The sequence below is a fragment of the Rhinoraja longicauda genome, chromosome 8, assembly GCF_053455715.1.
Source record: "Rhinoraja longicauda isolate Sanriku21f chromosome 8, sRhiLon1.1, whole genome shotgun sequence".
Taxonomy (NCBI): Eukaryota; Metazoa; Chordata; class Chondrichthyes; order Rajiformes; family Arhynchobatidae; genus Rhinoraja; species Rhinoraja longicauda.
The window spans coordinates 11345876-11372326 of NC_135960.1; the positions used below are offsets into that span (position 1 = coordinate 11345876).

At 45.1% G+C, this 26451-nt stretch overlaps 1 protein-coding gene across 2 annotated transcripts in view; it reads left to right on the forward strand.

The window, feature by feature from the left end:
* Positions 1 to 26451, forward strand: part of epb41l5 (erythrocyte membrane protein band 4.1 like 5) — a 150014-nt gene that overhangs the window by 26523 nt on the left and 97040 nt on the right. For both annotated transcript variants that reach the window (XM_078403326.1, XM_078403327.1), the window contains exon 2: positions 23769 to 23873. In XM_078403326.1, the coding sequence (XP_078259452.1) occupies positions 23769 to 23873 (105 nt within the window). The remainder of the gene's footprint in view (positions 1 to 23768; positions 23874 to 26451) is intronic.

A 26451-nucleotide genomic window follows, 5' to 3' on the forward strand; every position in this document is an offset into this window, starting at 1 on the left:
TAAAATTGCAAATGACCACACAGTAAGACTAGTGTTTCGATTATATCTGAAGGGTTTGTGGTTGATGAGAAATTGGCCTCCAAATTATGTATCAATTTCAAAGCCTTTGCAGTTTCATTTCAGTACAAAAAGGAAATGTCAGCACTGCTACCAATATTATCTCTGGCATTGACCGTTTTATTAAATTACTCAGAAATCCCACTGGTTTAATAAGAGCTGGTTTTGAAATCAATACTTCCACTTTGAAATGTCAGCACTGGCTATTTAAAGCCGGGGTTACCAAGGTCTGTTATAAAGATTGATGTGAAGTTTATAAATTCCCAGCTCGTGGTCGAGTCTACTCCGCCATTCAATCATGGCTGATCTCTGCTTCCTCACCCCATTTTCCTGCCTTCTCCCCATAACCCTCGACCCCTGTTCTAATCAAGAATTTGTCTATCTCTGCCTTAAAAATATCCACTGACTTGGCCTCCACAGTCCTCTGTGGCAATGAGTTCCACAGATTAACTACCTTCTGACTAAAGGTTTCTCCTTGCCTCCTTTCCAAAAAGCTGTTTTTAACCTGTTCAGTGAAAATTGGCAGTGAACAGGTTAATGGGGACTTTGCTGGCACAGATCAAATCTCATCAGGCTGTTCGGTGGTGCGGCACTCCACCCTTGGTCGGGAGGGATGTGTGGACATTATCTTGCACAAAATGTTTTCCTCTTTATCCTGTATCTGTCCACTGCGGACGGCTTGAGTACAATCATGTAAAAAAAAATTGATACCTTAATAACACGCAATAAAAAGCTTTTCACTGTACCTCAGTACACGTGACAATAATAAGCTGTACTGAACTTTGGGAGGTATCTTGTGTTTTAAGACTGTTGGCAGACCAATTTCCCTCCTGGGATATATAAAGTTCGTATTGTATCATGTCGTTCGAGCAACAGGCCCCTGGATTGTAGTATCGTGGGAACATGGTGTTATTGGAAATGCTTTCATCCAGATGAAATGTAGACATATGAAACCGCTAATGCTGGTTTAAAAAAAGGCACAAAGTACTGGAGTAACTTGGTGCTTTGGGCAGCATCTCCGGAGGACGTGGATAGGCAATGTTTCCGGTCAGGACCCTTCTTCAGTGTCTAAAGTCGTCTTCACACTCTGTACACTGTCCGCCTATATGGTCAATCCATGTCCTCCAGAGATGCTGCCCGCTCCATTGAGTTACTCCAGCATTTTGTGACATTTCTTTTTATTCTTGAGTGGTCAGATTCAGGGACCGTTTCTCCCCAGCTGTTATCGGGCAATCTGTTATCCTGTTGCGTACATGGATTTCAGTAAAGCATTCGACAAGACCTGGTAGGCTGCTCTGGAAGGTCAGATCGCATGGGATCAGTGTGGGCAAGTTGGGCCGAAGGGCCCCTTTCCACACCGTGTCACTCTATGACTCTGTGATTTGATTCTAACGTCCACATTCTGTGGAGGAAATGGATAGATGACGCTGCTTAAGATTGAAAAGTTGCCTATCCATTCCTGCCACCGTTCCGCCCCTAAATTGCTCTTATTTTAACTTATTGCAATAGGACTCTTTACACCATCACCATTCCCCGTGCCCTGAAACCCACGTAAGAGATACAGATAGGCAGCGGATATGTTAGTGGCATTTAAAGGACTTTTGGAAAGACATTTGGATCTGCAGGGAACAGAGGCATTGTGCAGGTACATAAGTGATGGTCTTGGCATCATGTTCAGCATTGACATTGTGGGCTGGTCTTGCGTCGTGCTGTTTTATGTTCTCCTTTTATTTCTGCCAAGGATACCTCTTGCATCCCATGCCACTTGCTACATTTCGTTCTGGTTTGAAATGCAAAATTGCCACTTGTGTCGGAAGGAACTGCAGATGCTGGTTTAAACCGGAGATAGGCACAAAAAGCTGGAGTAACTCAACGGGTCAGACAGCATTTCTGGAGAAAAGGAATAGGCGACGTTTTGAGTCGAGATCCATCTTCCGACTGAGAGTCAGGGGAAAGGGAAACTAGATATGTAGAGAACAATAGAACAAATTAATGAAAGATATGCAAAAATGTAATGATGATCAAGGAAACAGGCCATTGTTAGCTGTTTGAAAGGTGATTTAGATTTAGAGATACAGCGCAGAAACAGGCTCTTCGGCCCACTGGGTCTGCGCTGCCCAGCGATCCCCACACATTAACACTATCCTACACCCACTAGGGACAATTTTTACATTTGTCAAGCCAATTAACCTACAAACCTGTACGTCTCTGGAGTGTGGGAGGAAACCGAAGATCCATCCCACCCCGGCCACCGTCTGTTTGTTCATCTGCCCTCTGGTCGACGTTTCAGGTCGATCAAATCCCGAACAAACAGACTTAAGAACAGTTTTTACCCCAGGGCCATACGAGAACTGAACACTACCTTTGCACTAGGCAACACCGTTAAAAAATCTTGTACTTAATATAATTGTATTTAATTGTATTTATGTATTTATTTGTTTTTGCATTTATTGCATATATGTTTGTACGCACCGTCAGGATTGGCTATTTTTTAATTTCGTTGTACTCGTTGTAATGACAATAAATGAATATTATATTATTATATTATTATTATTATTATTATATTATTATTATCTCGGATAAAACCCACGCAGGTCACAGGGAGAACATACAAACTCTGTACAGTACAGCACCCGTAGTCAGGATCGAACCTGAGTCTCCAGCTATTGTCTATTGTCTAAGATCATTGACCTGACACATTCACTCAGTTTTTCTGTGCACAATGGTCTTAATTAAACCTGTTGCACATCTTCATACATTAATATATTGAGTGCCTCAAATAAAATCAGAGTGTTTGATACAATCTGAACATTTTACTTCAAGTGCATTACAGTGCACAATATACACGAGCTTCAGATGCAGCCTCTTTGCAACTTCATCGTCGATTGGGTCAAAATGGGGATCGGTAATAATCTTTCATTAATTGATACAAATGGACTGTATCCCTCGTTCAAGGTATGGAATATAATACATCAGAGAGATGAAATGTAGACTGGGTGATCGTTTCACTAAACACTTTTGCTTCGTACGCCTGGACCTACCTGATCGCCCGGTTGCCAAACACTTTAATTCCCCTCCCCATTCCCACACTGACCTTTCTGTCCTGGGCCTCCTCCATTGTCAGAGTGAGGCCAAACGCAAATTGGAGGAACAGCACCTCATAGTTCGTTTGGGCAGCTTACAACCCAGTGGTACGAGTATTGATAAACTGTGGCCCCTGGTTCTGGACTCCTCCAACATTGGGAACATGTTTCCTGCATCCAACATGTCCAACCCCTTCATGATCTTTTATGTTTCGATAAGATCCCCTCTCATCCTTCTAAATTCCAGTCTATACAAGCCTAGTCGCTCCAGTCTTTCAACGTATGAATCTTCATTGGAGCCATTCCAGTTCCATTTCCAGCAATTTTCAAAACACTGGGCGTGTTGAATATTGACGAGAGATATTAAGTTCCTTCTAGTTTAGTTTAGAGATGCCGCACGGACACAGGCCTTTCGGCCCACCGAATCCGCACCGATCAGCGATCCACGCGCATTAACGCTATCCTACACACACCAGGGACAATTTACATTTATACCAAGTCAATTAACCTATCATCCAATTAGCCTAGAAACAAACCTGTATGTCTTTGGAGTGTGGGAGGAAATCGGAGATACCGGAGAAAACCCATGCAGGTCACGGGGAGTTCGTGCAAACTCCATACAGATAGCAGTCAGGATCAAAACCCGGGTCTCCGGTGCTGTAAGGCAGCATCTCTACTGCTGCACCACTGTGTTGCCCCTTGCACATTGTATGACCTCTCTAACCACTGTGCCTCCTTACTGGATCACTACCTCCAACTGGGGCAGTGTCCGTGGGTCCCCTGTAAACAAATTTTGTTTGTCCCCTCTGAACCTTCTTTCCCTATTCCCTCTTCAGTCCAGCATCTATTGAGAACTGATCGCCAGAACTGAGATGAGGAAAAACCTTTTTCAGTCAGAGAGTTGTGAATCTGTGGAATTCTCTGCCTCAGAAGGCAGTGGAGGCCAATTCTCTGAATGCATTCAAGAGAGAGCTGGATAGAGCTCTTAAGGATAGCGGAGTCAGGGAGTATGGGGAGAAGGCAGGAACGGGGTACTGATTGAGAATGATCAGCCATGATCACATTGAATGGCGGTGCTGGCTCGAAGGGCCGAATGGCCTCCTCCTGCACCTATTGTCTATTGTAATATCAGTCCCCCTGTGCCTGAATGATTTTCTCCTGTGTCTTGTTTAAGGGGAGAAGGTGAGAAAGCAATTTATGAAGGAGTTTTTTTTTTCTAAGGAAAGAAAATAGTTTTCCTTTGAGTAATGTGGCACTTTGTGAATGAGATCTTCCAGGAACCATCTCATCCGTAACATAAGGCATTAGATTTATGGGCTTTAGCTCATCATCTAAGTAACCTTTTCAGTGCCTCAAACATTCTAATTATGAACTGGCTGTCAAAGCTGAAGTTAGTTGGCCTCTTGGTTAGCCCCATATTTGCCGATCGGTGTAAAGATGTGTTTGTTTGTATATTGCTTTGAACCCATCTAAGTTATATATATATATATTAAAAGAAAACCTGGAGTCCAAATTTAGAAAAGACAATGAGTTTTTGTGGAATTTGAAACACTGGCCAATCTGTCAGCTTCACGTTGCCTGTTTCTACTGACAGTGAGCAGGATGCATCCATTTTAAACCACCGACTAGATTATTGCACCACACTGACTTGTGTCGGTTTTTCTTTAAAATAGAAATCCTAAACATTTTGGGCAGCGCAATAGTGCAATGGTAGAGTTGCTGCCTTACAGCGCCAGAGACCCGGGTTCGAACCCGCCTATGGCTGCTTATTTATATGGAGTTGGTATGTTCTCCCTGTGACCTGTGTGGGGTTTCTCCGAGATCTTTGGTTTCCCCCCAAACTCCAAAGACGTGTAAGTTTGTACGTTAATTGGCTTGGTATAAATGTAAATTGTCCCCCGTGTGCGTAGGATTGTGTTAATGCGCGGGGATCGCTCATCGGTGCAGACTCAGTGGGCCAAAGGGCCTGTTTCCGCGCTGTAAGTCTAAACTAAACTAAAAATCAACATCTTCCTATTACCTTTTATAAACCCATGACTTTCGAGAGTCGCCATGGACCCCTTGAAATTCGTCTGAAATGCAATCACTCCATTGGGTCCAATTGGCGTAACAAGGTTACAAAAGTGCCCGTGTATTGATAATAGAAACAAAATGCTGGAGTAACTCAGCGGGACAGGCAGCATCTCAGGAGAGAAGAAATGGGTGACGTTTTGGGTCGAGACCCTTCTTCAGACCGAGAGTCAGGGGAGAGGGAGTCTAGAGATATCGATGGGTAAGGTGTGAATATTGATTTCTCTAACACTTGCTTTCCCTCACTCTCTCTGTCTCTCTGTCTCTCCCCCATCCTAGTGTACTTGCTGTAATCACATAGGGTTTTATAGAGTCAGATAGGCGACAATAGAAAGGAGAGTGGATGCCATCCCTAATGAGCACAAGATAGAAGAAATGGGTTTATTCACATAGAAGAGATGGGTTTATTCACAAAATGCTGGAGTAACTCAGCAGGTCAGGCAGCATCTCGGGAGAGAAGGAATGGGTGACGTTTCGGGTCGAGACCCTTCTTCAGACTGATAGTTCCTCTGTCCCTCCCTTCCCCTCCTCCTTCCCAGATCTCCCTCTATCTTCCTGGTTCCACCTATATCCTTCCTTTGTCCCGCCCCCCTGACATCAGTCTGAAGAAGGGTCTCGACCCGAAACGTCACCCATTCCTTCTCTCCCGAGATGCTGCCTGACCTGCTGAGTTACTCCAGCATTTTGTGAATAAATCGATTTGTACCAGCATCTGCAGTTATTTTCTTATATATAGAAGAAATGGGAGCAGGAGTTGCCCATTTGGCCCTCAAGCCTGCCAGGCCGTTCATTACGAACATTGCTCATCCGTTCTTGGCCTCAATTCTATTTACCCATTTGGATGGGAACGTGCATAGAAACGTTTTGGAGGGTATATGGACCAAACATGGGCAGAGAGGACGAGCTCGCCTCATATTTCGCTTGGGTGGCTTACAACCCAGAGTAGTGAATTTTCTAATTTTAAGTAACTTCACCTTACACCCCCTTGCCCCCTTCCTCCACCCAAGTCGTTTTACCAGTTCCACAGTTCTCCACATTGTTTCTCTTGAGATCACACCTTCCCCAGCTAACAATTACCTTACCGGGCCTGATTAAGCCTGAGGTCGTTTGTGGCTGGCTCTGCTTGTTCCTGGTTTTTTTTTTTGCCCCCAGCAATTCACCTCCCACCCCTGAAGCGCCACTTATCATTTTTCTCCAGAGGTGCTGTTTGAGCCACTGAGTTACTCCAGCACTTTGTGTCTAACTCAGATAGATATCTTGGTTGGCATTGGTTGGGCCGAAGGGCCTGTCCTTGTGCTGTGTGGCTACACCCTGCTAATCTTTTTGTATGTCCTCAACTTCGTCCACACGCATGTGGGGGGTACTATAATTGTGGTATAGTAGACCGTGAAGAAGATTATCTGTGATTACAATGGGAGCTCAATCATAGAATCAAAGAAACATAGAAAATAGGTGCAGGAGGAGGCCATTTGGCCCTTCAAGCCAGCACCGCCATTCATTGCGATCATGGCTGATCATCCACAATCAGTAACCCATGCCTGCCTTCTCCCCATATCCCTTGATTCCGCTAGCCCCAAGAGTTCTATCTAATTCGCTTTTAAATTCATCCAGTGAATTGGCCTCTACTCAGTTTAAGAATAAGGGGTAGGCTATTTAGAACTGAGATGAGGAAAAACTTTTTCAGTCAGAGAGTTGTGAATCTATGGAATTCTCTGCCTCAGAAGGCAGAGGAGGCCAATTCTCTGAATGCATTCAAGAGAGAGCTAGATAGAGCTCTCAAGGATAGCGGAGTCAGTGGGTATGGGGAGAAGGCAGGAACGGGGTACTGATTGAGAATGATCAGCCATGATCACATTGAATGGCGGTGCTGGCTCGAAGGGCCGAATGGCGTCCTCCTGTACCCATTGTCTATTGTCTATTACTGCCTCCTGTGGCAGAGAATTCCACAAACTCACAACTCTGGGTGAATTTTTTTCCTCATTTCAGTTTTAAATGGCCTCCCCTTTATTCTTAGACTGTGGCTTCTGGTTCTGGTTCATCTGGGCAAATAGACAATAGACAATAGGTGCAGGAGTAGGCCATTCAGCCCTTCGAGCCAGCACCGCCATTCAATGCGATCATGGCTGATCACTCTCAATCAGTACCCCGTTCCTGCCTTCTCCCCATACCCCCTCACTCCGCTATCCTTAAGAGCTCTATCCAGCTCTCTCTTGAAAGCATCCAACGAACTGGCCTCCACTGCCTTCTGAGGCAGAGAATTCCACACCTTCACCACTCTCTGACTGAAAAAGTTCTCCGTTCTAAATGGCCTACCCCTTATTCTTAAACTGTGGCCCCTTGTTCTGGACTCCCCCAAGATTGGGAACATGTTTCCTGCCTCTAATGTGTCCAATCCCCTAATTATCTTATATGTTTCAATAAGATCCCCCCTCATCCTTCAAATAGGCTGAGGACTGGGAGATGGCGTTGCATTTTGAGAGGAGAAACCTTTGTCTAGACTTTCACTGTAGATGGAAGGATCCCGGGAAGAGTTGAAGAACAGGGAGGCCAAAATATGGTGCAAACGAAATGTGCAGGAAGGAACCGCAGGTGCTGGTTTAGAGATACAGATACAGCACGGAAACAGGCCCTTCGGCCCACCGAGTCCGCGCCGCCCAGCGATCCCCGCACATTAACACTATCCTACACACACTAGGGACAATTTTTACATTTACCCAGTCAATTAACCTACATACCTGTACGTCTTTGGAGTGTGGGAGGAAACCGAAGATCTCGGAGAAAACCCACGAGAGTCACGGGGAGAACGTACAAACTCCGTACAGACGGAGATAGACTAAAAAAGCTGGAGTAAATCAGCGGGACAGGCAGCATCTCTGGAGAGAAGGAATGGGTGATGTTTCGTGGGTCAAGACTCTTCTTCAGATTGGTTAGGAATAAAGGGAAATGAGAGATATAGACGAAGATATAGAGAGGTCTAGAACAATGAATGAAAGATATGCAAAAAAGTAACAATGATAAAGGAAACAAGCCATTGTTAGGTGTTTGTAGGGTGAAAACGAGAAGCTAGTGTGACTTGGGTGGGGGGAGGGAAAGAGAGAGAGAGAATGCCGGGGGCCCAAGCGAAATATGAGATGCTGTTCCTCCAATTTGTGTTTAACTTCACTCTGACAATGGAGGAGACCTAGGACAGAAAGGTCAGTGTGGGAATGGGAAGGAGAATTGAAGTGTTTAGCAACCGGGAGATCAGGTAGGTCCAGGTGGACTGAGCGAAGGTGTTCAGCGAAACGACCGCCCAGAGTCCCATGAAGGTAGCGACACTAAAGGTCAAGGTGGTGAAGAAGGCGTTTGGCATGCTTGCCTTCATTGGACAGGGCACTGAGTACAGGAGTTGGGGTGCCTTCTACAACTGTACAAGATGTACAATTGGAGTACTGTATATAGTTCTGGTTGGCTTGCTATGGGACTTTGATGAAACAGATGGGTCTTATAACCACCCGAGGATTCTTGGTTAGTGTTGCTGAAGCGGGCTTATTGTTAAGTTCCAGATTTATTCATTTACAGCAATTTAAATTCCTCAACTGTCAGGTGGGATGCAAACTCATGCCCCTGGATCAATGTTAGAGTCCTAGATTGATACAGTGTGGAAACAGGCCCTTCGGCCCAACTCGCCCACACCGGCCAACAATGTCCCACTTGCCTGTGCTTGGTCCATAACCCTCCAAACCTGTCCTATCCATGTACCTGTCCAACTGTTTCTTAAATGATGGGATAGTCCCAGTCTCAACTACCTCATCTGGCAGCTTGTTCCATACACCCACCACCCTTTGTGTGAAAAGCTTACCCCTTGGGTTCCTATTAAATCTTTTCCCCTTCACCTTGAACCTATGTCCTCTGGTTCTTGATTCCCCTACTCTGGGTAAAAGACTCTGTGCATCTACCCGATCTATTCCTCTCATGATCTTATGCACCCCCCTAAGATCTCCCCTCATCCTCCTACGCTCCATGGAATAGAGACCCAGCCTACTCAACCTCACCCTATAGCTCACACCCTCTAGTCCTGGCAACATCCTTGTAAATCTTTTCTGAACCCTTTCAAGCTTGACAATATCTTTCCAATAACATGGTGCCCAGAACTGAACATCTATATACTAAAACTCTCGTTTGTTAACTTGTTTGTGACTGAACTTCACCCTTCAAAACGGTACACGATAGTGCGACAATTTTAGGCCCACCTTACTCACCATTGTCACTTTAGTAATAATGCAAGTAGTTTTATTGAAATCGGTGTTATATTTTTAAAGTTATTCACATTTTAAAGTTTAAAAGGAGGGGAGGGGGGAGGGAGGGAGTGGGGGAGAAGGGAGAGTGGAGGGGGGGTTGAGGAGACGGGTGGGGGGGGGGGAGGACAGGGTGGTGCACCAATGCAGGAGAGGTTTGGGCCCAATGGGTCCACTTGGTCTAGTAATATTCTAAATGCGGTCTCACCAACGTTTTATACAACTGCAACATGACCTCCCAACTTCTATATTCTATACTGTTCTCGAGTACCAGTTATTAAACTAGGAAATTAATCGCCTCACCTCCAAGCCCCTGGAGCTATTGCAGCTACCATCTCGGGAGCTTCGTGCTTATTGTCCTGGAGGCCAATCCGCATCGTTCGTACGTTAGCTAAATACATCACCAAGCATCCTATAAGCCAACACAAGACTTGCCACCACCAGAAGGACGGCAGTGGTCTCAAGAAAGCATCTTGCTGCCACTAAGAGCAATCAGGAAAGCGCATTAAATATTGGCCTTGCTCATGACATTCACATCCCGTAAATTGTGAGTAAGTTGTGAGTCAAGAGTGTTTTATTGTCATAAATCCTGAAACGGAGTGCTGAAATTCTTACTTGCACCAGCACAACAGATGTGTAAACATAGTGGTCTGTAAAACCCATAATAAATAATTTTTTAAAAGTTCAGTATATATACACATTAAAAAATAAATAAAAAATAAATAGACAATAAGAGCCTATTTGGAGGTTGCGGTATTTAATAATCTGATGGTTGCAGGGAAGAAGCTGTTCTTCAACCTGGGTGTTACAGTTTTCAGGTTCCTGTACCATCTTCCCGATGGCAGGAGTAAAATGAGAGAGCGGACAGGGGGGTGTGGGTCTCTGATTATGCTGGCTGCCTTTTTGAGGCAGTCACTCCTGTCGATCCCTTCGATGGTGGGGAGGTCAGTACCTGTGATGGACCGGTGAAGTCGTGTTCACCACTTTTGGCAATCTTCTTCGTTGCTGGGCGGTCCGATTTACAGAACCAGGCCGCGATGCAACCAGTCTATATGCCCACCACTGTATTCCTGTAGAAGTTCAAGAGAGCCTTCTCCGACGTACCGAATCTCCGCTATCTTCTCGGGATGTAGAAGCGTTGATGGGCTTTTGTTGATTGCATCAATGTGCTGGGATCCAAGACAGATCTTCAGAGATGTGGACGCCTAGGAATTTGAAGCTTTTGACTCTCGCCACCAGACTCTCACTCCCGTTGATGAAAACAGTTTTGTGGATTTGTGGTAGACACAAAATGCTGGAGTAACTCAGCGGGACAGGCAGCATCTCGGGAGAGAAGGAATGGGTGGTGTTTCGGGTCGAGACCCTTCTTCAGACTGATTTGTGTATCAGCATTCTCACCAGAATTGCTCTTTGGTTGCCATCATTAATTACATCTTGACCCGTTTTTTTCTTCCTTTTCTATCACCCTTGCACATTTCATATAACTTGCTTTGCTTTTCTTTCACAATTAGATTTCAATATTTCAAAGTTAAGTACATTGGATGGCAATTTGAAAGCCAGTTGGCTTTCTCAGTTTGTTAATGTATTGGGTGTCTCCTGTTGCGAAGTCAGCTCTTCAAATGGTGTTAGCAGAGTTGAGACCTTTTTCCTTCTCTGTGCCTGTGTTCAGTTCAGTTGTGAGTGATGATGGTTGTAGCACAATACTGGAATGTTAAATGCCCTGTTATCTTGACTGATCCCGCACATTGCTATTGCTATTGCCTGCTGCATACCAAGGTTCTTGTATCATCTTTGCCCATAAATTTACACTGGAATTTAGAAGGATGAGAGGGGATCTTATCGAAACATATAAGATTATTAAGGGGTTGGACACGTTAGAGGCAGGAAACATGTTCCCAATGTTGGGGGAGTCCAGAACCAGGGGCCACAGTTTAAGAATAAGAGGTAGGTAAGCCATTTAGAACAGAGATGAGGAAAAACTTTTTCAGTCAGAGAGTTGTGAATCTGTGGAATTCTCTGCCTCAGAGGGCAGTGGAGGCCAATTCTCTGAATACATTCTAGATAGAATTCTTAAGGATAGCGGAGTCAGGGGGTATGGGGAGAAGGCAGGAACGGGGTACTGATTGAGAATGATCAGCCATGATCACATTGAATGGTGGTGCTGGCTCGAAGGGCCGAATGGCCTACTCCTGCACTTATTGTCTATTGTCTTTTCTGCCTGTAGAGTTTCTTTCTCCAGAGAGATCATCAGCATTAAAAATGTTCTGTGGGGAAACGTATATCTTTCAAAAATGAAAGCCAGTGCTCAATGAAGTGTTGGCAGTTAGTGATGCATTAACTGAGTTTGGTACTTGGTGCAATCAGTTTAGGGACAGCATAAAATCAAGGGAGGGTGTAGATCTGTTAGAATACTTACTTGCCAATCAATTTTCCAATTTAAAGAATTGGTTTTCAAGAAATTAAAAATAAGTGCCAGACACTGGGTGGCACAGAGGCACAGCTGGTAGAGTTGCTGCCTCACAGCGCCAGATATTGTAGTTTAAAAAAAACATGGACAAATTAGAAACAGAGAAATATAGAAAATAGGTGCAGGAGTAGGCCATTTGGCCCTTTGAGCCAGCACAGTCATTCAATATGATCATGGCTGATCATACAAAATCGGTACCCCGTTCCTACTTTCTCCCCATGTCCCTTGATTCCGTTATTCCTGTCGATCTCTTCGATGGTGGGGAGGTCAGTACCTGTGATGGACCGGTAATGCCTGAGGTGTTTTTTCTTGTATGAGTTTTCTTTTTAAATGAGGATATTAATGCATGGAAACAGTTCAGAGAAGTTGTAGGAAAGAACGAGATGCATCATTGTCACCTTCCCCTCGGCCAACAATGAACCACACTACATTTCACTACATATCTATCTACATATCAAAAGATAACATGTCCAATTCAAGTACAAATCCAGTCCACCTTCTCTGAAAATAGACACAAAATGCTGGAGGAAATAGGGGTTCTGTCTGTACGGAGTAACACTATCCTACACACACTTTTAATAGATATATCTATCTCTCTCCTGAATTAAAGGGTATGTATTTGAATGCATGTAGGATTCGAAAGAAAATAAATGAACAGAGGGTGCAACTAGAAATAAGTGGGTATGATCTGATATTCATTCAGAGAATGGCTACAGGATGATAGTTTGTCACCTGCAAGTTGAGTGGTGCATGGCCTTAGGAATGACTGGGAGATAAGAAAAGGCGGAGAGTGGCTCCATCTAACACTGATGGTCTAAGAGCAAAGAGCTCTTTCAGAAACCAATTTCAGAAAACCGTAGACGTTTGGGTGAAAATGTGGGAGAATTGTTTGTGGGCGTGGTGTGGAGGCCTCTTAATGGAAACCACATTGTGGAACTGAATATAAAGGGAAAAATAGTGGGAGCTTTACTGAACTGTATGGTGATACTGATAATATAAGTACGAACATGCCTGAGGTATTGTTTTCTTGTATGAGTTTCTTTTTAAATGAGGATATTAATGCATGGAAACAGTTCAGAGGAGGTGTAGGAAAGAACGCGTCATTGTCACCTTCCCCTCGGCCAACAATGAACAACTCTACATTTCACTTGATCACTATCTGCTTTGATCTGTCCTTTTCACACCTTACATTATGTTTGTACACTTCCATATCTCTAGTTTTACCCCTCCCCCGACCCTCCGTCTGAAGAAGGGTCTCGACTTGAAATTTCACCCATTCCTTTTCTCCAGAGATGCTGCCTGTTCCGCTGAGTTTAGTTTAGTTTAGAGAAAGGGCGCAAAAACAGGCCCTTCGGCCCACCGGGTCGGCGCCAACCAGCAATCCCCGCACATTAACCCTATCCGACACACACTTTTAATTATTACATTTACCAGGCCAATTTACCCACATACCTGTACGTCTTTGGAGTGTGGGAGGAAACCGAAGATCTCGGAGAAAACCCACGCAGGTCACGGGGAGAACGTACAAACTCCTTACAGTACAGCGAGTGTGGGAGGAAACCGAAGAGCTCGGAAAAAACATACGCGGTCACGGGGAGAACGTACACACTCCGTACAGACTGAACCCCTATTTACTACAGCATTTTGTGTCTATTCTCAGAGAAGGTGGACTGGATTTGTACTTGAATTGGACATGTCATCTTTTGAGGAAAGTTTGGACAGGCTAGTCTTGTATATGCCGTAGTTCAGAAGAGTTGAACGAACACTTGATTCAACAACAAGACACTAAGCACAATTTTTGATGAATTTGGAGAGGATTTTGCCTCTTATGGGAGAATATAGAACAAGGGTCACTGCCTTCAAAATAAAGGGTCACCTGGGGAACACTGATGCCAACACACTTTTCATGAGTGATAGTAGAATTAGGCCATTCGGCCCATCAAGTTTACTCCGCCATTCAATCATGGCTGATCTATCTCTCCGTCCTAACCCCATTCTCCTGCCTTCTCCCCATAACCTCTGACACATGTACTAATCAAGAATCTATCTATCTCTGCCTTAAAAATATCCACTGACTTGGTGTTGACAGCCTTCTGTGGCAAAGAATTCCACAGATTCACCACCCTCTGAATAAAGAAATTTCTCCTCATCTCCTTCCTAAAAGTACGTCCTTTAATTCTGAGGTTGTCATCTCTAATTCTAGACTCTCCCACTAGTGGAAACATCTTTTTATTGGGAATTAATGGCTGGGCCAGTTAATTTGATGAATGCATGAATTGGAAAATGGAAACATGAAAGGTAAGTACTGTAAATGTATAAGACCATTTTAACCAAGTTTTCGAGATAACTACTGGATACCATAGAGTAGTAAAGCAAACTTATTTTGAAGCAGAATGTAGATGCTTATGAATAGGAAGGAACTGCAGATACTGCTTTACACCAAAGATAGACACAAAATGCTGGAGTAACTCAGCAGGACAGGCAGCAACTCTGGAGGGAAGGAATGTGTGACGTTTCGGGTTGAGACCCTTCTTCGGTCTGATGACTTCTGGCAGTTTTCAGGGCAGTTGGTCTTTATTCCCGTGACTAAGTGCACCAAATGTTGATTAATATTTAACGGTTTGAGGCACTGGAACACCATGAGTTAGTGTTCCCTCCTTGCCTTCCACCCCTCCCTTCTACATTGTAATCACTGTTTACATTCCAGCAACAAATTGAGGGTCACTATTTATTTTCACAATGTCGCTAGGCACATTGCTATGGCAACGGCCTTGGGCATTTCTTTTATAAAGAAGTGCATTTCAGTCAGCAAGTTTTTTTCATTTATTGCTTTTTTGACCCATTATGCTGGCGAATGTGGCTCAAATTTATTCCCTTGGGCATATTATTCATGGTATTATTTCAGAATATTTGATTCCATGTGGATACCTATAACAATAAGTTGTCACGGTGGTGTTGTGGGTAGAGTTGCTGCCTAACAGCGCTACAGACCTGGGTTTGATCTTGACGACAGGTGCTGTCAATAGACAATAGACAATAGACAATAGGTGCAGGAGTAGGCCATTCAGCCCTTCGAGCCAGCACCGCCATTCAATGCGATCATGGCTGATCACTCTCAATCAGTACCCCGTTCCTGCCTTCTCCCCATACCCCCTCACTCCGCTATCCTTAAGAGCTCTATCCAGCTCTCTCTTGAAAGCATCCAACGAACTGGCCTCCACTGCCTTCTGAGGCAGAGAATTCCACACCTTCACCACTCTCTGACTGAAAAAGTTCTTCCTCATCTCCGTTCTAAATGGCCTACCCCTTATTCTTAAACTGTGGCCCCTTGTTCTGGACTCCCCCAACATTGGGAACATGTTTCCTGCCTCTAATGTGTCCAATCCTCTTATTATCTTATATGTTTCAATAAGATCCCCCCTCATCCTTCTAAATTCCAGTGTATACAAGCCTAATTGCTCCAGCCTTTCAACATATACGACAGTCCCGCCATTCCGGGAATCAACCTAGTGAACCTACGCTGCACGCCCTCAATAGCAAGTGGGGAGTTTGTACATTCTCCATGTGACCTGCGTGGGTTTTCTCCGAGATCCTCGGTTTCCTGCCACACTCCAGAGACGTACAGGTTTGCAGGTTAATTGGATAGGTATAAGTGTAAATTGTCCCTGGTGTGTGGAGGATAGTGTTAATGTGCGGTTGGTGCGGACTCGGTGGGCTGAAGGGCCTGTTTCTGCGCTGTATCTCTAAACTAAACAAAATTCCTCCTGCTAATGTTGCAACGTTTGCATTTGTGCAGAAGGTTTAAACAGCTCGTTGCTTTCATTTCTAATTGCTTGTGAAAAAAGATAATTTCGTCTGAGCATATTTGGATTTATTCTCTTTTGTCACTGGCACAAGGGTGTCAGAGGTTATGGGGAGAAGGCAGGAGAATGGGGTTAGGAGGGAGGGAGAGATAGATCAGCCGTGATTGAATGGCGGAGTAGACTATGCCCAAGGCCGTTGCCATAGCAACCTGCCTAGGCTGTCCGAAGAAGGGTCTCGACCCTAAATGTCATCCATTCCTTCTCTCCAGTGATGCTGCCTGTCCCGCTGAGTTACTCCAGCATTTTGTCTCTACCGGCAGAGTAGACTTGATGGGCCGAATGGCCTAATTCTGCTCCTACAACCCCCCCCCCCCTCCCCACCATTAACCATCAACAACACCACAGTCACATCTGTGGAGTCATTTAATTTCCTTGGAACCATCATCTCCAGGGACCTTAAATGGGGGGCCACCATTCACTCCACAGTCAAAAAGGCCCAACAGAGGATGTACTTCCTGCGGCAGATGAGAAAACACAATCTGCCACAGGCAATGATGGTCCAGTTTTATACGGCCATCAAAGAGTCTGTCCTCACCTTCTCCATCATGGTCTGGTTTGGCTCAGCCACTAAGCACGATATCCGGAGGCTGTAGCACATCATTCGATCAGCAGAGAAGGTGGTTGGCTGCAACCTTTCCCCATTGACGAACTGTACACTGCAAGGGCCAGGAAGCGAGCGGGTATGATCATCTCTGACCCCTCGCACGATGGCCACAAACTCTTTGAAGCATTTCCCTCTGGAGGGAGACTCTGAAAAGCAGCCACAGCCAGACATAAAAATAAGATCAGTAGCTCTACTCAACAGCCAAAAGTCTGTAGCTCTGGTATTTTATTTCATTCGTCATATGTTTAAATTGTAAAGTTTTATTTTTAATTGTCTACTGTATATTGTGTTGTTACTTGTGAGCAAAACACCAAGGCAAATTCCTTGTTTGTACTTAAACTTAAACTTAAATATACTTAAACACTTTATTTGTCATTCGGTACCGAAGTACCGAACGAAACTACATAGCAGTCATAGAAAAAAAGAACACAAGACACATGACCCCAACACAAACGTCCATCACAGTGACTCCAAACACCCCCTCACTGTGATGGAGGCAACAAAACTTCCACTCTCTTCCCCACGCCCACGGACAGACAGCTCGTCCCCGACCGACCCGCACAGTCCCCGCACCGGGCGATGTTAAGTCCCGCGGCCGAGCCGCACCAGCGATGAAAAGTCCCGCGGCCGAGCTGCACCGGGCGATGTAAAGTCCCGCGGCCGAGCCGCACCGGGCGATGTTAAGTCCCGCGGCCGAGCTGCACCGGGCACTGTTAAGTCCAGCGGCCGAGCCGCACCAGCGATGTAAAGTCCTGCGGCCGAGCCGCACCGGGCGATGAAAAGTCCCGCGGCCGAGCCGCACCGGGCACTGTTAATACAAAAACCATCCCAACACCGACACACAACAAAAAAAAAGGAAAAAAGACGAACAGACTGCTAGCGAGCCGCAGCCGTTAGGCGCCGCCACTTCCGCTACTTGGCTAATAAAATGTATTCAATCCAATTCAATTCAATTCAATTCAACTTCCCTGTGTAGGAAGGAGCTCCAGATGCTGGTTTAACTCCCCTTCCCATTCCCACACTAACCTTTCTGACCTGGGCCACCGCCATTGTTCAGAGTGAGGCCAAACGCAAATTGGAGGAACAGGGCCTCGCATTTGGCTTGGGCAGCTGTATGAATATTGATAACCCAGCGGTGTGAATATTGATTTCTCTAACTTCAAGTAACCCTTGCATCCCCCTCTCTCTGTGTCCCCCCTCCCCCCTAGTTGTTGTACTAGTTTCAATGTCGTCTGGTGAGTTTCATTGTCTGCATAACTCATTAACACCTTGCCCCCATCTAACAATGGACCGTTTCCTTTATCGTTGTTACTTTTTTGCCTTTCTTTCATTCATTCTGTATCTCTCTATATCACCGTTCATATCTCTAATTTTCCTTTCCTCTGACTCTCAGTCTGAAGAAAGGTCTCGACCCGAAACGTCACCTATACCTTTTCCCCAGAAATGCTGTCTGATACACTGAGTTGCTCCAGCTTTATGTGTCCAAGGGGTCTTTGTTGGCTGTATGCAAGCATGTAACATGGGCAGTCTGGAATTAGGAGTGACAGTGCATCAGATCCAAAGAACTTGCAGGTAGGCAGGTATCATGAATGGCTCCTCATGATGCACTAATGATTCTGGTTTCATATACACGTAGGTCGGCATGGTAGCGCAGCGGTAGAGTTTCTGCCTTCCAGCACTTGCAGCGCCAGAGACCCGGGTTGGATCCTGACTAAGGGCGCTGTCTGTACGGAGTTTGAACGTTCTCCCTGTGACCACGTGGGTTTTCCCCGAGTGCTCCCGTTTCTTCCAACACTCCAAAGACCTACAAGTTTTGTATGTTAATTGGCTTCGGTAAAGATTGCAAATTGTCCTTCGAGTGTAGGATAGTGATAGTGCACAGGTGATCGCTGGTCGGCACGGACTCGGCGGTCCGAAGGGCACGTTTCTGAGCTCAATCTCAAAACTAAACTAAGTCACAGTTGAGTAACTTTCTCTGTTTCACTTGATACAGTTCAATGACCTGCCCTATGGGTCAAGGTTGTTGGTGTACAATTGAATCTACACCATGGCTGCGTGTGTAAGATCAACTTCTCTGAAGAACCTGAGAGAACCACCAATTTTTGACAAGCCAAATCAATTTTTGTCAACGTCCAGAAATTATTTAAATTTAAACCCATATTGGTCAAGTTACCACGTTGAGACTTAATATTTTCCTGTTTCCATGCTATATTTTTTAAATCGAACACACATTTATTTGGGTCAGACCTGACTAACTATTTGTTAAAAGTTATAGAGATGGTTGAAAACTTCAAATTCCTAGGAGTCAATATCAACAACAACTTCTCCTGGACCACCCATATTGAAGCAATGGCCAAGAAAGCACACCAAGCATACTTGCTTAGAAGGCTTAGGAAGTTTGGCATGTCCCCTAAAACTCTCACAAACTTCCACAGATGCACCAGGGAAAGCATTTGATCAGGATGCATCACAGCTTGGTTTGGGAACAGCTCCATCCAAGACCGCAAGAAATTGCAGCAAGTTGTGGACGCAGCCCTGACCATCACACAAACCAACCTCCCTTCTCTTGACTCCTTTTATACCTCGCGCTGCCTCGGCAAGGCCAACAGCATGATCAAGGATGGGTCGCACCCTGGCCACTCCCTCTTCTCCCCTCTCCCATCAGGCAAAAGGTGTGAAAACACACACCCACCAGATCCAGGGAACAGTTTCTTCCCAGCTGTTATCAGGCAACTGAATCATCCCACCACAACCAGAGAGCAGTGCTGAACTCCTATCTACCTCTTTGATGACCCTCGGACTGTACTTGATCAGACCTTGCACTCAATGTTATTCTCTTATCATGTGAATTCTCACACTGTAAATGGATCAATTGTAATCATTTATTGTCTCTCCGCTGACTGGATAGCTTGAAACAAAAGCTTTTCACTGTACCTCGGTACACGTGACAATAAATTAAACTGAGAAGCAGACTGGCATCACCTGTATCTTTCCCTTGTGCTCACAGCTTTACTTTGAGCTGGGGCCTGGTGGGTTAAAACCACCCAGTTTTGTTTGTTTGTCTTTTTATTGTTGGCGTGACTTGTGGGTGGCTGGAAAGAAATAGAACTTGAGATTTCTTTTTATTAAGGCGCAAAGAAAACCAGCCTCCCCTGCCTGTTCATGCTCCAGCATTAGGCCATAGTTCATTAAGGTCTTACAATGAGGACTTTGTGTCTCCTTCAATGGCTTAACTAGACTTTCTATGGACTGGACAAATAAGAGCAGACTTTGAATGCTCAATGAACCTAAACAAATGTCTTTGGATTACATAAAAGAATAACGCTTTGGTGAGACTAAATAGGATTATGCAATGACTTCGTTTGGGACAGTTGTTTTGTTTGGAAATATTTTTTGGGCCACTTCTGAATTCAGGGTTGAAAATATTGTTTTTACTTGGCTTCTGACATGACTTTGTTTACTTTAGTTTGGAGATACAGTGTAGAAACAGGCCCTTCGGCCCACCGAGTCCACGCTGACCAACGATCAAGCCGTACACCAACACTATCCTACTCTCTAGGGGCAATTTTACACAGGCCAATTAACCTCCAAACCAGCACGTCTTTGTGGGATGTGGAAGGAAGCCAGAGCACCCGGATAAAACCCACGCGGTCACAGGGAGAACGTATAAACTCTGTAGGGACAGCACCTGTAGTCAGGATCGAACCCGGGTCTCTGACGCTGTGAGGCAGCAGCTCTACCGTTGCGCCACCGTGCCGCTCCACCTACCTGTGCTTCACCTGCCGCTTTATAGAGGCAGGTTGGAAACCTGGTTTGTCATATGTTTGCTGATGCCTCCTGCTGACCTAGTTGTCAGTAATGCACCGCAGGTCGCTGAAGAGTGCATTGCTGCTTGTATTTGTGTTGTGGTTTGTGGTTGTGGCGTGGGAGTGGAGAGAGTGAGCATCATGAAGGAGGCCTGAGTACCGGGCCCGTCCGTGGTCCACCACGTGTGGGTAATGGGGGCCTGCTGCAACCCGGCCTGTGAATTCCTTCTTGTTTAACCGCACCCTCCATTGCGTTTCTTCCCTCCCGGCCTTGGGTTAAACTTTACCCCCCCCCCCCCTCACTTGGTTACAGCGGACAATCGGCAACAACGGACACAGCCTCTTGGTCTGTTATTGCGAGGGTTTGCTGTTTAACACTTAAAAGGCATTTGTACAGGTACATGGGCAGAAATGGGGCAAATCCAGGCACATGGGACTCGCTCAGGAAGACGCCATGGTTGGCATGGATGAGTTGGGCTGAAGGGCCTGTTTCCGTGCTCTGACTGCAGCGGCCCAAGGAGGAACATGGCTACGTCAAGGAGGGTGGAGTAAATTGCAGATCTCTCCATTGTTCTCAAAGTCAAGTCAAGTTTATTTGTCACATACACATGTGCAGTGAAATGAAAGTGGCAATGCCTGCGGATTGTGCAAGAAAAAATTACAATTACAGCATGAAAATTAAAATTAATACAGAAAAAACAATTTAGTCCCTGGAGTTATAATAGTTAACAGTCCTGATGGCCTGTGGGAAGAAACTCTGTCTCATCCTCTCCGTTTTCACAGCGTGACAGCGGAGGCGTTTGCCTGACCGTAGCAGCTGGAACAGCCCGTTGCTGGGGTGGTAGGGGGTCCCCCATAATCTTGCTTGCTCTTGATCTGCACCTCCTGATGTATAGGTCCTGCAGTTTCCCACTCATTTTGTTTTTCTCACTCTCGCCTAACTCCCAAAATATGAATGAACTTGTAATCAGTCTGACATTTTGGGAATCTAAATTTCATGCCTGCTATTTTTCTGAATGTCAACAGGCCTAGCAAATAAGCAGATGTTGGGCATATTGGTGTAAGGAAACTTGTATCACATTGATTAGAATCCAGTTTTAAATAACAGCAAATTCTGCAAATGTTGGATGATTTGACAGGTTATTAACCTGATGCATGAAACCCTGTTTCTCTTTCTATTGATGTTACTTGACTTGCTGAATATTTCTGTTTGAATCAAATGTAATAACCACCTCCAGTTCTGGAGAAAACACCTAAAAATATAACGGCGTAGGTAATTGGAAAGCCGTTTATCCAGTCAAAATGTTTAGGAAGGAACTGCAGATGCTGGTTTGGATCGAAGATAGACGCAAATTCCTGGAGTAACTCAGTGGGACAGGCAGCATCTCTGGAGAGATGGACTGGGTGGCATTTCGGGTTGAGACCCTTCTTCGGAGTCTGAAGAAGGGTCTCGACCCGAAACGTCACTCATTGCTTCTATCCAGAGCTGCTGCCTGCCCTGCTGAGATACTCCAGCATTTTGTGCCTTCTCTCACCAGTTAAAATGTGGTGGAAATCTGGAATCGGTCCCTTTGGATACTGGAAGGATTGAAATATTCAACATGGAGATCAATATTTTTTTTTGTTGATTTTAGGATAGAGTCATAAAGACATAGAGTGATGCAACGGGGAAACGGCCACTTTGGTCCAGCCAATCCATGCCGACCAAGTTGCCCAACTGAACTAGTCCCACTTATCTGCCCATGGCCCATACCATTCCAATCATATCCTATCCATTACATGTCTTTTAAATGCTGTAGCTGGAACGACCTCCGCTACTCCACAATTTGCAGGAAAAATGTTCCCAATGTTGGGGGGAGTCCAGAACCAGGGGCCACAGTCTAAGAATAAAGGGGAGACCATTTAAAACTGAGATGAGAAAAAACTTTTTCACCCAGAGAGTTGGGAATTTGTGGAATTCTCTGCCACAGAAGGCAGTAGAGGCCAATTCACTGGATGAATTTTAAAAGAGAGTTAGAGAGAGCTCTAGGGGCTAGCGGAATCAAGGGATATGGGGAGAAGGCAGGCACGAGTTACTGATTGTGGATGATCAGCCATGATCACAATGAATGGCAGTGTTGGCTCGAGGGGCCAAATGGCCTCCTCCTGCACCTATGTTCTAAGTTTCCTCTGGCACTGATTCCATATATGTACCACTCTCTGTGCAAAGCTCCATATACGTAGTATGTCTGTATTATTGATGTGGAGCTAATGCAGGGTAAGTATTGTTTGAGTGCAGATAAGCCATGGTCTATTTAAGCGATGTGCATGATTTTAAGGGTTTAGAAACAGCCCTTTTAGCCAATGTGGAAGAGCTTGTTCGAAGCACCCCCTAGTTTAAATTGTTCCCCAGCCATATCCCGGCTGCCAACTTAGTTTAGTTTAGGGATACTGTGTGTAAATAGGCCCTTCGGCCCACTGAGACTGCGCCGACCAGCGATCCCCACACACTAACACCATCCTACACACACTAGGGACAATTTACAATTATACCAAGCCAATTAACCTACAAACCTGCACGTCTTTGGAGTGTGGGAGGAAACCGGAGCACCCGGAGAAAACCCACACAGATCAAAGGGAGAACATACAAACTCTGTACAGGCAGCACGCGTAGTCAGGATCGAACCCGGGTCTCTGGCGCCGTAAGGCAGCAATTCTACCGCTGCGTCGCCGTGATTTCTTGAGTACTGAAATTTCTTTACACTGCCCTTCCCTATCATGCTCTACTCCTTTAAGGTAATGCTTATAATTTACCTTTTTGTTCAGACGTTAGTTATCCTGAAGATCTCTTTGTGTGGCTCAAGTTTTGTCTGGAAAAAAAAGGCAAAATCTTGGATATTTTGGGGAATCTAATCGCAAAAAAAACTGCAGCTGCTGGAAATCTGGAAAAAAAAGGCAAAACGTTGGAAATTCTCAGCAGGTCAGGCTACAACTGGCCAGGCCAGGCCAGGCCAGGCCAGACGGCACAGTGATGCAGTAGTTGAGTTATTGCCTTACAGCGCCAGAGACCCGGGGTCGATCCTGACTATGGGTGCTGTCTCTACGGAGTTTGTACATTCTCCCTGTGACTACATAGGTTTTCTCCACATGCTCTTGTTTGCTCCCACACTCCAAAGGCACACAGGCTTGTAGGTTAATTGGCTTCGGTAAGAAGTGTAAATGGTCCCCACTGTGTTGGATTGTGTGAGGTGATCGCTGGTCGGCACGGACTCGGTGGGTCGAAGGGCCTGTTTCTGTCCTGTATCTCTAAAAAACGGAAAAACTAAAAGCTAAAACTAAACCGTGAAGAGGTGAACAAATTTTATATGTCAATGACTGTCTGTCAGAACTATGAAGAGAAGTTAGAATCGAGCACGTTTTGACTTTCAGAGAAATTGCAATATTGATCAGTGACGGCAACAGATTTGAATCTGTTTTTAACGGCAAACATTCCTTTTGAATGTGTGCAAAATGATTTAAATAGTATTAATAGCACTGAAATGTTCTTGTCTTTTTTGTTTAGAAAAAAGCTAAAGGCCAGGAATTGTTTGAGCAAATCATGTACCATCTTGACATCATTGAGAAAGATTACTTTGGCCTGCGATTCATGGACTCTGCCCAAGTTGCGGTAAGATGTCTTCTTCATCCAATGTACACTTAATACTGGTAATGGCGTGGAACTCTTCAACTTGACACGTCTTGTTTGTATTGTACTTGATATGTTAAAATGTATTACAGTAATTTTTTTTTTTGGTCTCTGTTGGGAGGGGAGAGATACCCAATTAGTTTTATGCATGGGAAGGAACTGCAGATGCTGGTTTAAACCGAAGATAGGCACAAAATGCTGGAGTAACTCAGCGGGACAGGCAGAATCTCCGGATAGATGGAATGGGTGACATTTCGGATCGAGACCCTCCTTCAGACTGAAGAAGGGTCTAGACCCAAAACGTCACCCATTCCTTGTCTCCAGAGATGCTGCCTGTACCTTGAGTTACCTTGAGAGATGCTGCCTGAGTTACTCCAGCATTCTGTGTCTATCTCCAATTAGTTTTACTGGTATTCAGGTGGGTATGTTATTGATACAATACAATATATCTTTATTGTCATTTGACAGGGTACAACGAGATTGGGAATGCGCCTCCCATACGATGCAATAAATTAATTAGCTAGTCAGTATTAATTTAAACAACCCAATGAAACAAATTAGAACAGTTTTAAAACAGAATAAAGTGCAAGTAGATCTGTGCCGGTTCACTGTGCGATGTGACCATCCGGCTCAGCAGGACCGGTTCATAGCAGCTATGGGCCTGGGGATGAAGCTGTTCCTAAGTCTGGAGGTGCAGGCGTAGAAGAGAAGGCCTTGTATCATCTGCCCGATGGTAGAAGTTCGAACAGACTGTTGCAGCGGTGTGAAGAGTCTTTGTGGATGCTAGTGGCTTTTCTGAGGCATCGTGTGTAGTAGATGCCCTCCAAGGCTGGTAGCTGTGTTCCGATGGTCCTCTGAGCTCTATGGACTACCCACTGAAGAGCTTTCCTCTCTGCCTCCATGCAGCTGAATTTGTTTATGTAGGAAATGGCTTGGGAAGAACAGCACGCCTTGGGCGACTCTCTATGTATAAAGAAGTGTAGGAAACAACAAAAATAAAAAACTTCATACTTTGTACAACTGGCAGCATTTAAAGCATTATAGAAACATAGAAACATAGGTGCAGGAGTAGGCCATTCAGCCCTTCGAGCCTGCACCGCCATTCAATATGATCATGGCTGATCATCCAGCTCAGTAACCTGTACCTGCCTTCTCTCCATACCCCCTGATCCCTTTAGCCACAAGGGCCACATCTAACTCCCTCTTAAATATAGCCAATGAACTGGCCTCAACTACCTTATATTGCAAGGGATCTTCTCTGGGATCCTTGATCATTTCTTTGAATTGGTAAACTCTTCCTATTTTGCTTGTCTCTATAGTTGTGTCATAGTCATACAGTATGGAAACAGTCCCGTAAGCCCAGCTTGCCCATGCCGACCAAGATTCCCCATCTATTCTAGTCCTACCTGCCTGCATTTGGCTCGTATCTCTCTCTAAACCTTTTCTATCCAAGTCCCGGTCCAATTGTCTTTTAAATGTTAGTGTAGTCCCTGCCTCATCTACCCCCTCTGGCAGCTCGTTCCATATGCCCTCCACCCAGTGTGTGGAAAAAGTTGCCTCTCAAATTCCAATTAAATCTTTTCCCTCTCACTGTGAAGCTCCTGCCCCGGTTTGACTTCCCCAGAAGCAACACCTAGCACTTATCTGCATTAAACTCCATGACCCATTAAACTCCATTAACTCCATGTTATGACTATCTTTGGTTTAAACCAGCATCTGCAGTTCCTTTCTACAAATCCATTAACTATTCCTTAGCCCACCTACCCAGCTGATCAAGATCCTGGGGTATGAAGGAAGAACAAAATCTCTTCTTAACTTTGAAGAAGAATCTAAACTTGCGACATCCTCCGTCCATTCCTTCCCCAGATGCTGCCTGACCCACTGAGTTCCTCCAGCATTTTGCTTCAGTTTCCAGTACCTGCAGTCTCATCTGTCCCTTATTAGATTGCGTGTTTTAAGTCTGTTTAAAGTTCTCTTGGGTTGAAACTCTGTTTTAGTTGATCCGTGGACAGTAGAAGAGAAAGAAAATACAAAAGTCGATAATCCCACTCTTCCTAGGACTTAATAATTGGGTGCTTCTGATTGTGAAGGTGATAATTTTCCTCTCAAGGTAAGACTCCAGACAAGCTAACCCATTGTTATTAACTGGAGACACGAGACTGCAGATGGTGTAATCCTGAGCAAAAAAACAGCGCTTGGGAGAAATCGGCAGGCAGCAAATGTGGAGAGAAAACGGTTACAGTCTGAAGCTGGGTGCTGACCCAAAACTTTGCTGTCCTTTTGCCCTCCACAGATGCTGCCTGGCCTGCTGAGTTTGAGTTGAGTTTGATTTGTTGTCACCGAGGTACAGTGAACAGGTTTTGTCACTTGCTAACAGGTCAGCGGAAAGACAACACGTGATCACAATCGAGCCATGATAAAGGGAATAGACACAAAAAGCTGGAGCAACTCAGCAGGACAGGCAGCATCTCTGGAGAGAAGGAATGGGCGACGTTTTGGGTCGAGACCCCGTCACCTATTCCTTCTCTCCAGAGATTGCTGCCTGTCCCGCTGAGTTGCT